This window comes from Bradysia coprophila, chromosome X, assembly GCF_014529535.1.
Source record: "Bradysia coprophila strain Holo2 chromosome X, BU_Bcop_v1, whole genome shotgun sequence".
Taxonomy (NCBI): Eukaryota; Metazoa; Arthropoda; class Insecta; order Diptera; family Sciaridae; genus Bradysia; species Bradysia coprophila.
Genome location: NC_050737.1, coordinates 8,776,260 through 8,793,452, shown reverse-complemented (window position 1 = coordinate 8,793,452; position 17,193 = coordinate 8,776,260). Strand labels below are relative to the sequence as shown.

Below are 17,193 nucleotides of genomic sequence, written 5' to 3'. Positions count from 1 at the left end.
TTATAGTTCAGTGTAGTAGGAAGACGAAATAGAAACATTTGAATGAGCAACGCACCAACATTTGCACTTGACAATGACACAGTATCTTAGTTGTATGAACTTGTCATTACAAGTGTCGTTCGAACGTATGATACACTATGCGATTGTGGTATGTGAAATTCCGAGACGCATATGGTGGTACGTTGCCATGAGCCATTTTCGTCTCCATTTGATGTGGAACTGATAGAAAACGGAAACACAACTGCTGACAACCGTTCGATCAATAATTTTATTGTGGGAACCTAGGGACCAACTCAGGAGTACTTCATACACCAAGAATCTAATGGGCACCTTTGGGGAACATACTAAAAGATTGTTGGCTAGTTATTCGATATAAATGGTTTTATCAGAATTGTCCATTTGATTCAAGATGTAGGATCGATTATGACACAGCATCGAAGCTTAGTGTTGATGCAAAACAAGTCATTGTTGTCCAAAAAAAATAACGCTACTTGTATTTACGACAATCTAAAAGTCTTTTACAAAACAAAATTAATATAAAGTTATGCCTCAGTATGATTTTTATTGTTGTTGTTGATGTTGTGATGATGATAAATTAAAGATGCACACATCCTGCAGCAGGTACGTTGCGCTTTTAACGTAAAAATATAAAAAAAAATCCGTGCAAAATGCATGGAGATATTCTCGTAAAATCATACGTGAACGTATGATCTTACGTCAAAGGACCAACCCACCCAGTGCTTCTAAAAATTAAATTTGTCTTAATTTGTAACCGAATTGCTGCCCAGCGATTTCATCAGCTGATAGCAATCGTTCAATTTTTTGCGATCGCCAATTTTTTCGAGTGTCTTTGCCGCTTCAGCCAACATGCCAGCTCGTTCACCCGGCGACGAAAGTAGCGGCGTCGGAAGATATTTGCATGCAACATACATGGCCGAGGCACGATCTCGTTCACCGCCTTCCCATTGTTGATTGCGATCTTTAAAATAATTTTTTTTTTTGACTTTAAAACATCTGTCCACATTAGACTCTACTTCCTCGCAGTCCATACCTTTACCGCAAATAATTGACGATTTTGTGTTGCGGTATCGCAGACTTCTGTCCAGCAGTTGTTGTGTGGGACCAGGCGATGCCCCAGCCATAAAACGGCACACAGCTTCGTACAAATAAAGTCGAGTTTGGGCCGCCTGTAAACCGGAGTAGAGTAAGTGAACTATCGGTTTCGATGGACGATGAAGCAGAGGAGGGAAAAAATCCGGAATCCCAAAACTTCACTTACCGGAATGTCTTCCATTATTGAACGAAGTGAGTTCAAGTCACGCTGGAAATTATGTAAGAATAAACTGTTCACTAGACGATAGCCATCGTCATCGAGATTCGCCTGTAGATTCTTATTATGGGCTTCCCAGCAAGCCGTTCGTGTTTCGAGTAACCAGTCACACAGAAGAAGTTGAACCAACTAGATTTCCGCCGAGCGACAAAGAAAGAGAGCAAAATTAACTACGAAACACCGAATTCGATCAAAAACATTGAATGCGGTAAATGTGGACTAACCAAAGTGGGATGAATTAATTTAACCATTGGGTTAACATTGTAGAGGTACTGCAACTTCCTTAATCAATGCAATGCAACTACAATGCAACCTAATAGTCAACGGAATGCTAGGTTGCCATCGGTTAAATGGACAAAACGGAAATGTACTCACCATATTGATCTCTCCTTGTGTGGACTTCATTTTGTTGCAGGTCAGACCGTGTTCGAGAACGTCACTAGCCGAATTACAAGCCATTTCTTCGTCCTTGTAGTAAACGTAGTTGTACGACATTTTCTTCCTACAACATAAACCAACGCACATTAAACATCAGCAAGTGACAGAAAAGACCTTCAAAGGCAGGACTTACAGCAACGATTTCTTTGCATTGAAAACACTAATCAAAGCCATTGGCAACGATTTATCGCCACCGGACAAAATTTTCGGCATCTTCTGTATGAGTTTATGATACTTCTCAGCCTCGTCATCATCGCCCAACAGCCAATAAGCGGCCGTAGTCAGTAAATTTGACCACCAGGCCGACAACGGATCGTCGTCACTGCATCCAATCAATAGTTTCGTGTAGCTCAACACATCGCTGATCTGGGAGGCTGACAAATTGTCATTGCTATCCGAATCGATTTTCACTTCATTTTTGGCGGTACCAACGCCAATCAGACATTGCAGTGCTCGTTCCAATAAATGTTGACGGTAATCTCGTTTGACCATTGCCAGTGGTTGCGACGAATTTGTCATTATGCTGAACAGTTCGTTGTTGTTGTTGGTTTTGCTGGTTCCATTTAAGAATGGATGCGTTGTTAGGAATTTGTAGCCGTACGAGGTGAGTGCCCAAGCCAATTTGTCGGATATTTTCACGTTCGATGATGCGGATATTTGCTTGGCTTTGCTCAAATAGTAGCTGAAAATGGAATTGGAAAAATCGTTGTTCAGACCTATCCTCCCGATCTCAGTACAAAAACTATCGTCAACTGGACTGCAAAAGAAATGACTCACCGATTGAAAAACTGCAAATACTTTGGATATGTTCGCTTGACTCTCAGTGCTGCTGTCAAGAAAATCTCCACGGCTTCTTCGGTACTCATAATACTCATGGAAGCCTCGGCCATGTTCACAGCGAATAGCGACAACATCAATCCATTTGAATCCCCAACATCGCTGGTCAAATGCAATTGGTTCAAGCGGTGCATAATCAGCGACAATTCCATGGACGAGGTCAAAGCTTTCTTTCGCTGTAAATCCGTGCAAAATAGGCCACCAGCTTTACGCGACAACCAGCGTCCAATCCAAATCCGATGCAAGCACATCCGCACAAATTGCCACGTCGTCATGGTAAATGATTCCAATTTCGATGATGGCAAGTTTAGACCGAAAATTTTCAAACATTTCATGTATTCCAGGTAGGCCTCGTTGTGATTGCCAGCGTTGAATTCGAGCTCAGCCCGTTTTTTCAATTTTGTCAACGTGTCCGAGGTGGACGGATCGAAATTGATTATCGGATCGCCATTGACCAGTAGTTTCACTAAGCCAAAGAAGAAAATTGCGAAGTTGATCGTCCAGATGAGAATGAACACGCCAATCGAATGCAAAGGTGAATCGTCTGGACGGAGAGAGAAATTAATTAAAAAACCGAAATCAAAGTTTCGTATCAATGGTTATTTACAATCGTTGCCAGCTGACAGTATCATTCGTCTGGAGGGTGATGAATCAAAAGAATTTCCTCCGAGCGATCCACTGCCTGGATCTGCGAAATGGGAAAACGGATTGAAAGCCAACACAGCAAACATAAAAGCACATAGTGCCAAGCGAGAGTGTGCTGCCATTCCACGCACCGAAGACATCGTATCGTCTCGTCCACTAAACGGTGATGGCGGCATTGAACTGTCCGAATATGGAGGCGAAGAAGATGGATTTGATTCGTCGCTTCGGGGTGGTGTCATTGGTGCATCTTCAGACATTGCCGGCGATGCATGAGAATGGTAGATTTCCTTTGTTTTCTTTTTGCCTCGTCCATCACTCAACAGTTGTTCCAACGTTACCATTGGTGCCGGTCCACCGCGCAAGCTGATCAACTCCTTCTTTAACCGTTTGTTTTCCGACTTCAAATCATGGTTTTCCTTCTGCAGATCTTTTATCTTCTCGACGGATTTCTTGAGTATGGCCGACTTGTTCAATTTGGCCGACTCACCGACAATCATATTTTTCAATTCGATTATTTTGTCGTTTATCGATGTGCGGTATCGTCTTTCGATGGCATTGTGTGCGGATCGTTTCACTTCTTTCACTTTCGGAACGATTCTTGTGATCGGCACTTTGTTTTCCGTATCCAGTACGACAGGAATCCGTGTGGTTGTTAACAGATGTCCGTTGACGAGAATATTTTGTTGTTCGATCGGTGCAACACTGCCAGATACAGTTGTTGTGTACATAACAGTTGGCGTAATGCTCTGTAAGGTTAGAACTTGTTGTTGTTGCTGCTGTTGCTGTTGTTGTTGCTGTTGAGGCTGTTGTTGGCTTATTGTTTGTGGCTGTTGGCGTTGCTGCTGAATCAGCTGTTGCATTATTAAGCCTTTTTTGTTCTTCGACTGGTTCGATTTCGATTTGACATGATGCCCATTGATGGTTGCCAAATTAGCTGTTTTTAGTGAGTTCCTGTCACTGAGGATATGAATCTGTTGTTGTTGTGTCTGGGGCTGCAATACTTTCTGTTGATTGCGTAGCACCTGCAATTTAATGGGACCATACTGAGGCGATGAGGATGGAGACTGTGTGACCGGTGACAATGGTGTTGGAGATGATGTTGGTGACATCATTGTCGGCGATGCTTGTGTTGGCGATGCTAGTACTGGCGATGTTAATGGTGGCGATACCAATGCGGGTGAAGCTAACGCTGGCGATGTCAATGCCGGAGAAACTAATGGTGCCGTGTGTTTTAACATTTCGGGTACTCCCATCGGCTGCTTGTAATCGATGGACGAAAGTATTGGATCTTTCGCTTGTGATTTGTCGAAGCCGAAGGAGTACAGGGGTTGCATCATAAAATCGTCGGTTACATCATCCGAATTGTTTTCGAACGAGTCGGTAGGATCAAATGACACATCCGAATAAACGGCACTGCTGTTGCTAAACACTTCAGAAGTCAGCCCCAAATCACTCATAATATCTTCAAGAACATCGTCCGGCAAAACGTCACTATTAAACGTACTGGCAATGTCTTCATTTTTAACAATATCGAACAGTGGCTGTTCCATTCCATCGGGCAGAAATTTATCCCAATTCTGCCGCTTCGAATCCATTCCGTAATTTGTTTATTTCGGTTAAAATTCGATGAATGCACTCAAAAACTTGTTTTCAATAAATCACCTTATTTCCTAAGCCAATCAAATTCGCCAAAACAGATCATACTATCTGACGTCACAACTGACAAATTATCTGTACACAAGACACAAATTTCTTTGCATCAATTTTTATCACTGCTTTTATGTTTAATTCAAATTATTTTTAATAGTTTTTGATTGACATACGTTTCGCGTAACTTGCATCGTTGTTCAAATTTTCCACTAATTAATTTCCTTTCGGCAAAAGCCAAATTTCTTCAACAATTTCTCGAGTGCGCAACAAAAATATGAAAAGTTTGTTTTGACAGATGTAGTTATTGTTTGTATGGGTTGACGGGTGATGCAAGTCCACTCCGACATTGAAAAAGTGTTAGCCAAGGGAAAGTATTCCCAATGAAAGTACAAACCAGGTACAAAGTACAAAGGTAAAAAAAACTCACCTTTTAATGATTTTCATTGAGAGGTGAGTTTATTTATATGAAATCATTCATTTGAATTCACCCGATTATTTATTTCACGTAGAGAGATATTGAACTGATCTGTGGGTCAGCTGTCAAAAATTCACGAATGAATTAAACATTGAGAGTAAGCCCAGTTTAAATAAGACTCACAATTTAGTTAAAATTAACTGGTCAGAAATCGCTCTCCGTGTTTTATTTTTTAACATTCTATAGACTGTTATGATGGAAATAATAATTCGGACGAGTTATTTTAACTCGCCTTGAAGGATCTGTCCAATTTTTAGAAAATATAATAACAAGTAATCATTTGCCAGGGACCTCGCTGGCAACACTAATATGTCTTTTCATTAGTTTACCTTAGTGCTGCCCGCGAGGTCGCTTTCAAGTGATCAAACACCTCCAGGAGAAGTACTTTTTATGGAACAATTTCTGGCCATTTGTCAGTCTTCGAGTTGATCTTTGATAGTCAAGCCAGAATGGGTCATTTTCCTCAGCTTCGTTACTGATCTTTAGAGACTTTAATAGACAATGTCGAACTTTTTTTAATGTGCGAGAAAGTCTCAATGAGGAAACTACCAGAATCCAAAGTGACATGGAGTTGCGTCACACTTTGACTTTTAAGTGGTTTTTCGTGCACTATTGTCACATTTTGTGTTTTGCGGGTTTTGCGCAGTGATATTATTATGACTGATGATGACGCTGATGACGGAGCTCGTGCGTTGTTGGATACAAGCGTATGACGTGAAACTGTGAACGCATCCATGAGTTTCAATTTTGTACGAAAATTTTAAACTGAGACTCTTACTTTTCTTTTTAAATAATTGTGAATAAAAGTTCACTCGGATTCACTTATTCGCCATTTGGAACGGCATTTATAATCCTAGAAAAATAAGAAGTCATCTATTTAACGTTTATGATCCAACTTGTGTGCATGATAAGGTGGATATTGAATGTGGAACAAGTTGGATTTTAAATATTGAACAGTTGACTGCTTATATTTCTCAGACTGTACAAAGTCTAATTTGGGATAGTAAAAACGCATCTTTTGGGAAATTAAAGAAAAAAATTTGCAACCCAAGAGGTAATTTGACTTTGTATTTGAGAAAAATTGTTTGTTCTTTGGAATCCTTGAAGGGGTTACCCTTTTCCAGCTGTGTAGCTGGAGGCTGTCTATGTTAAAATTAAACCCAATAAAAAATTGTTTTTGTTAAGCTTGGCTGTTTCGCAATCTTCCCAAGCGTACCAGACAAGGTTCATTACGATTATTCCATGTATTTGCTAAGCAAAAGCCGAAAACTTTGCACCTTTACAATATCATACTTCTTTGCATTATTGCGTTGAAAATTGTTAAAGAGCACTGGCCATATGGATTCAGTTGAATCAGATAGCCACTACTCATAAAGTGTTATCTCTGTGTATGAGTGTCTCAGTTCTATCAAAATCGTACATTAATCGCACTCATCGCACCATCGTCTGCAAAATAGAAAACGTAAAAAATTAAAGAGAAGAAACACTTTTTATAAAAACACTTTTTACTAATGGTTTAACATCGAATAAATCATAAAATTGAGTGTAAAGTGTTTGTTCAACAATAGCCCAAAGCAATTAGATTATTTTCAGTGTCAAAAGTGATTTTGTGAGTGTTTATCGTCGTAGAAATACGGAATTATTTTTGGATTGAAAATTACAAGAAACGAGAACACCACAAGTCGAAAAGATATATTTTCTTTCGATCTAAGACCGAATCGCACGTCGTTTCTCTACTTTTGTTTTTTTTTTTTTTAACTCTGTTTACAAAGTCGAAGAATAATATAATTGAGTGGTGTGTTGTGCGATAACTCGAACATTGTTTTAAGCTGTCAGTCACACATAGTGTCAAAATCTTTAAAAGGACAATAGATCATCATCTCTACACGTTATACTTTCTAATTTTCTAATTTGGTAATTTCTAATTTTTTCCTTGCAAATTAAAGTTTAGGACATTTGCTTTGCCATTGTCGAAGTGATATTTCATTACAATATCGAAAAGTTAATGAAAGAACTCAACAAACATTTCACAGCGAATCAGTTTTCTAATATAATTTCCAAATTCACTTCAACAATTATACAAATGTTTTCAAATTTTTAATTTACAAAAAGAATTTAGAAATATTCCACAACAAACAGTCGATAAATTCAAATAATCAACAAATTCGCCATTCACGATCAAATTGTCGTCCCTATTTTAAATTTCATCAAATCGACGGATCTCTTCCAATCAGTACAATGCCTCTATTTGGAAAATCAACGAAAAGTCCGGCTGAATTAGTGAAGGCATTGAAGGAGGCTGTCAATTCGTTGGAACGAGGTGACAAAAAGGCTGAAAAGGCTCAGGAAGATGTCAGCAAGAATTTGGTTAGTATATTGTTCTTTCAAAAAAAAAATATTTGATTTGTTGTTGTTTTTGTTGTGATTACGAATCAAGATTTTGAACACACCATCGTAAATTCAGTACAATTCTATCGTCAATATTTACGGATGGTGATATTTTTATCGAATGCAACATTTAGTTTGAAGTTCCGTACAGCATGAGGGTTACTCAATAATTCTTTTTATTTTTTTTTTTTTCGTTTGATACTGTCATATGGTATATTTAATCATGATTATCGTCAGTTATGCAGTTAAGTTTAGAATGTTCATACCTTGTAGAAACGTATTTATGTATCAACGGTAAATATTTATACGATAAAGAACGAATGAGTAATTGAAATGGTTAAATTCGTAGCATGGTTATTTACTGCTGCTAGCGACGACAACATATACAACATAATTGTATAGTTGACTAATAAATAGACGAATAGATGTGTTGTACACATAAAATGAACTGGTTGTTGTTTTCTTGTTGATGACGGGTTTTCTTAAAACAATTTGCAACAACAACAACGAAAAATAATAATAAATAAGCAACATGCAAAGTTGCTCACTTCAGTTTGTGTCGTGCTGATATGCACATAGTCATCGCAAGACAAATTACTTTCTGGTATCATCTTTTGATGGTATCGATTAAATATATCGATTTCTTTTAATGTTTTGCACGAAGACAATTGGGCAAAACATTAAGACATAGGTGTACTGACACGTTAGCGTAAAAAAGCTTTCATTTTGTATGCCAAATCAAAGAACTTTAATGAACAATTTACAATTTGTTTGCCGAAAGCACTTCCAAATTGAAATCCGCAAAAAATGGTTTTGCCGTTTTCTTATAGAAAGATAGACAATTTGAAATCCGCAAAAAATGGTTTTCCCGTTTTCTCATAGAAAGATAGACAATTTGAAATCCGTGACACTTCCAACCAATTTTTGTTGACGATTTTTTATTGAATGTTATAGTATTCGGCATTCATTTTTATACATTTTAAAGAGTGGCCGAAAGTCACCGCATCAGTAGCACTGATAGACCAATTATAATTGAAAACTGAACTTTGCCATTGTATCAGTTTTGTAAGCCCTTTGTCAACTGAGAGCAAAATTACGGAACTGGAATGTTGGGTCCGCGATTTGGGTACGTTGAGTTGAGATTTTGAGTAAATGAAAATGGATTGTGGATAGCAGTCGAACACAAGGACGATTTCAATTCAATAAAGTGTACACAGAACACAAATTGATATTTTTGGTTAAAATTGTTGATGGAATTTTCCGTAAATGTTCGAAATGAAATTAGTGGGTTGTGTTTCAATCAATAACTTGTGTAGATAAATTTGAAATAATGTTGATAACATCGTCAGAAATGAAAGTTTACGCCTGAATTCATACGAAAACGTTATTTTGGGCCTATCACCAATTCTCTTCAGACGGAAATATTCGGAATGTTTGCAGAACTTTTCGGAGTTTTAAGATTTGAAATCCCCAAAAAAATAAACAGAGCCAATATGTTACACAGTTAAATCATATGATAAGTTCACTGCTGAGAATGCATACGATGGAGAGAAAATGTCATTTCTGTTTACATTGCAATTGGAGATTGTTCTGTATGTTCCCTAATCTCAAATAAAAATATTTTCATTTAAAAAAACTCAAATCGTCTGTCCATTATCACAATCACACTGTGCCCATTGTTAGGAGTTTGAATCAACATTATCCCCAAACGTACAATTATACTCAAATGAAATGTCAACCTCGTTTTTCGGCATGAGAATCACCAGCTGAATTACAGCTAACACTTTGTTTATGTGGCATTTGATTTGATTGTTCGTTTATGATAAATGCCACTTGCTCTATAATCCTAAAAACAACAATATGCCCGAAATGGTCTCACATACTTCGTTAAAGTACAGCGAGACATTTTTCGAATTTTTGGAAATGAAGGTCATCTGTAAATCAATTCACTGAAGTAGAAAAAAAATGCAATCAATTCTGGTCGCACACCATCCCCTTTTTCCTTCAGCTATCACATTAAGATAAGAATCATTTACTAAAATCGGTAGCGGTGATAATACCGCCAATTAACTTGAAAATTAATTGAATTAAATTGAATTATCAATGAGAATCTCGTGAGGTTTGTTTTTTACTACTAAACATGATTCACATTAAATTAGTCAGTCAAGGTTTCGTTAAGCAAAACAATTGATTTACGGCGATTTTTTTTATATTCGTTTAAACTACGATTCAGAGTGAGAAAGTTGTCAACAGCAACATCCGTCGTAAAATGCATTTTTATTTTTGACTGCATCACTAAATCACTGTACGTCTACCGTATATAATTGGCAATACACTTGGGACAACTGGAGAACTGTGTTTGTGTTAATTCAGTTCCAATTACACTTAATTGTTTACGTTTTACTTTAACGTTACCATATTTATCGAATAGACAAATATAGATCACTGTTAGACGCCAATCATACAATTTAAAATGATTTAAACAACAAATTAATATTACAATGTAAACGAGACTGAGTTTGTTCCATTGAACATTCAGTAGGAACAACTTCTTTTTTCGTGTGTGTGAAATATGAGCGTAAATCTACCTGCTTTTGGTTATGGAATCGGATTATCTAATCACTTATATCTGATTTGCGGTAGATGTGACAGAAACAAGTTATTTTCTCAAAGTTCTGCCTGTCGAATAGCTTTCATGTGATTGCAGTTTGATATTCAAATGGTAATGACTTGTTTAACAAAATGAGAAGAATGAAAAAATCATCTGACTGGAGTCGTTAACAATTTGGATGATTTTTTTTTGTTTAGAGAAAGCTGACCTAATAGTTGAAACAATTAAGCTATAATATCTGTTTCCGATGATCATTTCACATTGCAATAAAACTTAAACTAGTGAGAACAATTTTTGTTTGTAAACACATCGGAACGGAACACAAAGAAAGTTCAAAAATATTCTTGGTCACTCATGCGACAGTTTGTTTACTAAATTTGACATTTTGAAATGCAATTCATTTGTTTATTAAATTGATGTGCGTCGTAGCGGTTCGTTGTAAGTTTTGTGCAGAGTCGGTTGGCCTGTAGAGGCGCCACATTTTTTTTATAGTACTTCATTCTCACTGTACTATTTTTTGTGTAACAACTTCACATTGATTCATTCCCATGAAATGACACAGCAGTGAAGTTTGTTCATGAAAAAATAATTCAGTGACAGCAGACTTTTGATGAAGAAAAGTACTAAATTGTAATAGATTTTACCCTTAGTTTCTAAACTCCATTCTCCTATATTACAGTCCTCGACATTTCAAATGTCTCACTGTCAAATTTTTTTGAGAATTTCATTGTGTCATTGCGAATTTACAATGACATTCTTTGAAAAAATGACAGTGAGACATTTGAAATGTCGAGGACTGTAGTTAGAAAAAGAAAAGGAATTTTTGTTTCGACAAGGATGATGCAGTGCCTATTTTTGGAAAAAATTCTTCTGAAAAATTGTGAAAGCTCCGAAAAATTCGGAAAACTTGCAAAATTCAAAAAACTCCAAAAAATTGGGACGAAAAATTTTAAAAATTCCGAAAAATACAGAAAACTCCGAAAATTACGGAAAAGCTCCGGAAAATAATTAGATTTTTTTTCGAAATTAAAATTCCACAAAATAAGCCCTGGAATAATGTTCCTTCACAATAATTTTAAGCAAAGCTTTTAGTTTTCACTCAGAAAATCACAACCAAAAAACCGCAACCAGTCAACCAGAACGAGAAAAACCACAAAACGGGAAATCCTCAACAACATTATACCGAAATTATGAACGGATATGAAAATCATAAAATCGAATTATAAACAGTGCAAACTGCAACACATGTCTCGATATTTTCAGAACTTTTCTCGTTATCAAACCTATGCAAAATAGTAAAAAATAAAATAGTCAAGTCAAACTTTGAAACCGAGGTCGTGTTTTAGACATGTTTTATGTAATATTTAATATAAAAATTATGCGTAATTTGAGTCTGCATTTTTTCGAATACGAGCGATACAAATTTAGAATTTGAATGCTTTTTGTATCCGACAAAGCTCCCAAAATAATTGTTTGTGCCGCTGTACCTTGATACCTGAAATGCTCTGTCAGATTAAGTCAGATCATGTGGGAGTGGGACATTTATATATGCAATGCATTGCATTATTTATGTCACGGTATTATTTCTGCAAATATGATTTTTATAATTTGTCACGCACCATTTCAATGGATCACCTATCCGTTTATTCTTACTTCTATAATTTTAAAGTTTTTTTTTTCTGTTTGGTCAATGTTATACGTTCTTGTACTGCTAAGCCTTGAGTTACGATTGTTTCAAGAGGAAAAATTGAAATCTCGTTTAAGCTTTCCGAGCTTTCTAAAATCGACATTCAAACATCAAACATGTTTATTTATCAGAACGTCAAAGATGACATGAAATGCTACAGTGGACGTCAGTGAAATTCAGCTGGTCACGTCTTTATTCAGGTTTACCACTATTTCACCCGTACAAACAAGTATGTATACACTTTGTTTGTCTGAGTGGACCAGCTGAAGCAAATGCATGAAGAAATTTCACTGACGTACGCTGTATTTGTCAGGAAATATAATTTTTTCATATTTTTCGAAAACCGCTTTTTGTGTACATTTTGAGCGTATTTCGAACAAAAGGACTACACTAATGGTGTATCTAATCTGTGACAGAAATAATTTTTAACCATGCTTCACATGACTAACTCAATTCAATGTACCGTAATGTGTCGAAAATTCAGATATACTTCTACAAAGTTGCACCTCACTATCTTGATTATTTACAATCAATACATAAGTTCGTGACGCTCGGTCACGCATTGACTTGATAGTAACGACGTCACTGCAGATTGACTTCATCATTAATGTGAATAGAATCGTGTATTGTTTAATTGTACACATTGTTTACTGAACTTTCCATCTCGGTGATGTAAATAAATAATTTCTTGAAGTTGCAAGAAGAAGCACTGAACTTGTATGCTTTTGCTTCGCTCATGATTAATATAGATTGAATGTCATTGCTTGTTTTAAATTCTGGCCCATTTAACTGGACTTGTGTTTCAGGTGTTAATCAAAAATATGCTGTACGGTACATCAGATGCTGAACCACAGACGGACTATGTAGTGGCACAATTATCGCAAGAATTGTACAATAGCAATTTATTATTACTACTCATACAGGTAAGGATGTCTTGACCGTCGGCCGTTGTTACGGTACAGTGAGCCTAATTATCATTTTCCCGATTGCAATATATTTTCAGAATTTAAACAGAATCGATTTCGAGGGTAAAAAAGATGTAGCACAAGTGTTCAATAATGTACTTAGACGACAGATTGGCACCAGATCGCCAACAGTTGAATACATATGCACCAAACCAGAAATATTATTCACATTAATAGCTGGGTAACGTGCGACAGTTTCCATTTTCTTTTTTTATTATTATTATTATGATCATATGCATGCTACATTGCTACATTATATTGGCAGTGACCCTATCCAATTCATCAGCAGTCAGAACTAATTATTTTCCTTGCATTTTATTCAACGATTTTGCAGATATGAGCATCAAGAAATTGCTTTAAATTGTGGTACAATGTTACGTGAATGTGCCCGGTATGAAGCGCTAGCCAAAATTATGTTACACTCGGAAGAGTTTTTCAATTTTTTTCGATACGTTGAAGTCTCTACATTTGATATTGCATCGGATGCATTTTCCACTTTTAAGGTAAAACAAAAATGAATTGGCCACTTTGATGGATTGGAATTTTAAAAACAATTTCGGTTTTGTGTTGCGATTTTTTAGGAGCTGCTGACTCGTCACAAAATCTTATGTGCCGAATTTTTGGAAGCGAATTACGATAAGGTTTTTACACACTATCAACGACTGTTAAATTCGGAAAATTATGTGACACGTAGACAGAGCTTAAAATTATTGGGTGAATTGTTATTGGATCGGCATAATTTCACTGTAAGTTAAATGAGATGCCACTGTCATCAAAAAATTCTTTAAACTTCAAAATTTTCCTATCGGATTGCACACTTCAAAAATCCCATTTCGTATATAAGCTGTTTCTCTCCATTTCTCTCATTTCATAAGCTATTTCAACTGAAAAATGAGAAAAATCAGAGAAACCAAGAACAACAGCTAAAATACGAAAGTAGGATTTTTCATGTGTGCAAAACTGTAGACTTTGGTCAAGAATATCAAGAATTTCAATGCCTAAATTTACTTCGGAATTTGATCCTATACCAGTTTGCATACTAAATTGATCTATTTTACAGGTTATGACAAAGTACATATCAAATCCGGATAATTTAAAACTCATGATGAATATGCTGAAGGAGAAATCGAGAAATATTCAATTTGAAGCGTTTCACGTGTTTAAAGTAAGATTTTGTTTTTAAATTGTTGTCGGTAGTGACTTGATGTAAACTCACAGTCGATCCATAAAATGAAAATCCTAACGAGGCCAACGGCAATTTAATGGGCTTTAGTATTTCATTGGATTTGGATCAAGCGATCTAGTTGTCATTTGAATACTGTGTTTAAGTAGAGCGAGATGGAAAATCAACTCGGGGTCTTCTGTCATCGAATAATAGAATCTGACAGCAGACCCCGAGATGGAACAATAGGTTGTCGTTTCGCCATCTATCTCACTTAAACACTCTATTGTCGAAGAAATAAATGTAAAATCTGAAGAGAGTTCTGTCAACGCGACATATCTTACTGGCTGTGTGGTCCTTAGAGTAATTATACCTAAAGAGGAAATTTGTACGACAAAATATGGTCCCAACATCAGTTTGTATAAGATACACATTTCGTATAATTTTACACCAATACATGTATGAGTTGAAGCTTTTTCACTTTTAATAGTTCAGTTTGTCCTCTTAATTAAGAGGGCAAACACACATACCAATAAATATTTCATGTTGGGACCACATATTTTACGTAACTCGATTTGACTCAAGGCCACAGGCATAACAGTTACATAAATAACTATTTTTTGTCTTATAAAACTGACGCGAGTTTCTGGTTCGAATCGGTTCAGATTTCGAATAAAGGCAGACCTGCCCAATGTATCAATGTAAAAAAAGGCGGGAACGTCTACAGTACCAATATGAATGCTGCAAAATTTCCCGCAATGATCTTATAAATCTTATAAATCTTATAACCCTAATTCGACTGTTTAACCCGTTACGGACGGCTTCATCTGTTATCAAAAAGCACCTGAATGAATGAACGACAACATTGGTCAAAAAATGAAGTAATAGATTTGAAATCAATATCGTCGAAATCTTATATCACAAATGAAGTAATAGATCCAATCGTAAAACTACTGATGTGCTTGCCGTCTTTGATAGGTTAATTTGTTGATTATGATTTCATGGAAACCGTTGACTGTGAGTCTATGTACAGTGTGCATAAATATTTCTTGTGTGCTATGTTGTGCGACAGGTCTTTCCACCAGTACAGTTGGTCTGATACAGCAATAGTTTATAAATTTTTGTACTCGTTCGAGCATTCGGTCAAATAACAATGCGTATCAACACACTGTAATGCACATAAGAAATATTGATCAAGAATAATGTGAATTTTTGTCCTGTCAGAAGAATTATTTTTCTTACATTTTCTTGTTTGTTTGCTAATTTCGCTGTACAGGTATTTGTGGCCAATCCAAACAAACCAAAACCAATATTGGACATCCTGTTACGCAATCAAGAGAAACTAATCGATTTCCTAACCAAATTCCACACCGATCGATCTGAGGATGAACAGTTTAACGATGAAAAAGCCTATTTAATCAAACAGATTAAAGAACTCAAGCCGGCTGCCGAGCAATAGTGATGATAAACTTTCGTATATATAAAACAACACATTTAATAAAAAAAAAAACGTATAAAAAAGAATGAACCCCCTTCCGCTAACTCTCCCGATAAAGAGAATAGGATAAAGTATCGTTTATCCATAGAGAGAGAGAGAGAAAGTGATAGAGAAGAGAAAAACTTTGGAAATGGAGAGGAAAAATGTAAACCACAACCAACAAACAGCAACAACAAAATCAACAACAATTTCAAAATTACTTTAGGAACGCATCATTAAAAATATTTAAAAGAAAAACAAAGAAATATTCTAAAATATTCTTCATTTAACTAGTAAAAATACAAATTATCGACAAGAAAAAAAAGGAAGCAAAGGAATGTTACTTACAAAGAAATTCATTTAATGTAATATGCAAACCAGTCGCTTGTAACAATTTCAAGACACCTCCATGATGTTTCTTTTTTTGTCAGACTGATAAAATTTTGAAGAGAGAGTTAAATTGCAGAACATTTTTATTTTGAATTGGAAATTAACAGAAGAATATGGAAGAAAATCTATCTGCAAAGATACCATCCCGATTATGTAAATAAAATTAGGCCCATGCATAGAAACTAAGCGAAAAAACAGAAAATATTTATTTGTTTTATTTAAAGTGAAGTAAAATGGCAAAATTTGCCGAATTAAAAATATTTTTTTAGAATTTCATGAGAAAAAAAAACCTTCAAAATTTAAATTTAGAAAAGAGAACGGGGAAAATTTACTTGAAATTAGGAAAACTTGGTGATTGGAAATTTAAATTCAAAATGTAATCAAAAAAACAATGAAAACGAAATTATTAAAAAATAAATAAATTTGTCTCTATTAGCTCAGACATACTTTCTGAGATGCTGTTAAATAAAACAAAACAAAAAAAAACGTCTGAGCACGTTATACAGTTCTTTAAGAGTTAATATTTAAACAAAACAAAACAAAAAATCAGTGCTACAAGTTTGTGTCTTTTGTGTTCCACAACTTGGGCCGAACTTTTGTAAAGAATTCAACGAAATACAACAAATTCTTTACAAAAACACACAGATGCTGAGAAGTATAAATCGTAGTTGGTAAATGTTTGAAAATTTATTGTCTATGTGGCTCGCAGATTTTCCAACTCGCATTCCACTCCAATTGGTCGAATGTTTGAAGTTTCGTTGCAAGAGCTGATTGAAAATATTTAAGGAAATTCTTACAGCATTGTTCCGTACCGTGTCCTTAAAAGGTTAGAGAGTTTTCTTTTTAAATTGGCTAAATGACCGAGAAATTATAGTCCATGGGAAGTCAAAACACTAGAACACTTGTAAATCGAGCAATGTCTTCAATTTGATGGTAATCAGTTATTCACGAGTGAGTTATTCACCAAAATCGGAAGAATTTTCCATTGAATTTTTGTCCAGAAAGGTATTCGACTCCAGAAGCCAAAACCACTTTCACAAAAATTCTTCGAAGCTTGTGTGGCTAGTGTGAGGTGATCAAAAACCGAAAACTTGCACTTTTCTTACCTAAATTTTTTCAGTTACACGAGCCGTACAGG

The 17,193-nt window shown here is 35.8% G+C and overlaps 2 protein-coding genes across 17 annotated transcripts; one reads left to right on the top strand and one right to left on the bottom strand.

The window, feature by feature from the left end:
* Positions 1–558: 558 nt before the first annotated feature.
* On the bottom strand, positions 559–5,199 carry LOC119085704 (sterol regulatory element-binding protein 2). Its single transcript, XM_037196153.1, has 7 exons — positions 3,213–5,199; positions 2,546–3,149; positions 1,902–2,450; positions 1,706–1,832; positions 1,280–1,459; positions 1,052–1,187; positions 559–979 (listed from the first exon to the last, which is right to left on the bottom strand). Exons 1-7 carry the CDS (start codon positions 4,843–4,845, stop codon positions 762–764), a joined length of 3,447 nt encoding a protein of 1,148 aa, XP_037052048.1. The 5' UTR covers positions 4,846–5,199; the 3' UTR covers positions 559–761.
* Positions 5,200–6,754: 1,555 nt separating this feature from the next.
* Positions 6,755–16,560, top strand: LOC119085726 (protein Mo25). 16 transcript variants are annotated; one of them, XM_037196175.1, is made up of 8 exons: positions 6,755–6,837; positions 7,488–7,742; positions 12,868–12,984; positions 13,065–13,207; positions 13,361–13,529; positions 13,608–13,772; positions 14,087–14,191; positions 15,465–16,560. In XM_037196175.1, exons 1-8 carry the CDS (start codon positions 6,766–6,768, stop codon positions 15,645–15,647), a joined length of 1,209 nt encoding a protein of 402 aa, XP_037052070.1. In that variant the 5' UTR covers positions 6,755–6,765; the 3' UTR covers positions 15,648–16,560. The 16 variants fall into 16 exon arrangements, with proteins under 16 accessions (XP_037052070.1, XP_037052083.1, XP_037052085.1 ...); XM_037196188.1 differs by having other exon boundaries at positions 6,780–6,976; positions 7,610–7,742; XM_037196190.1 differs by having other exon boundaries at positions 6,780–6,984; positions 7,610–7,742.
* Positions 16,561–17,193: the final 633 nt, after the last annotated feature.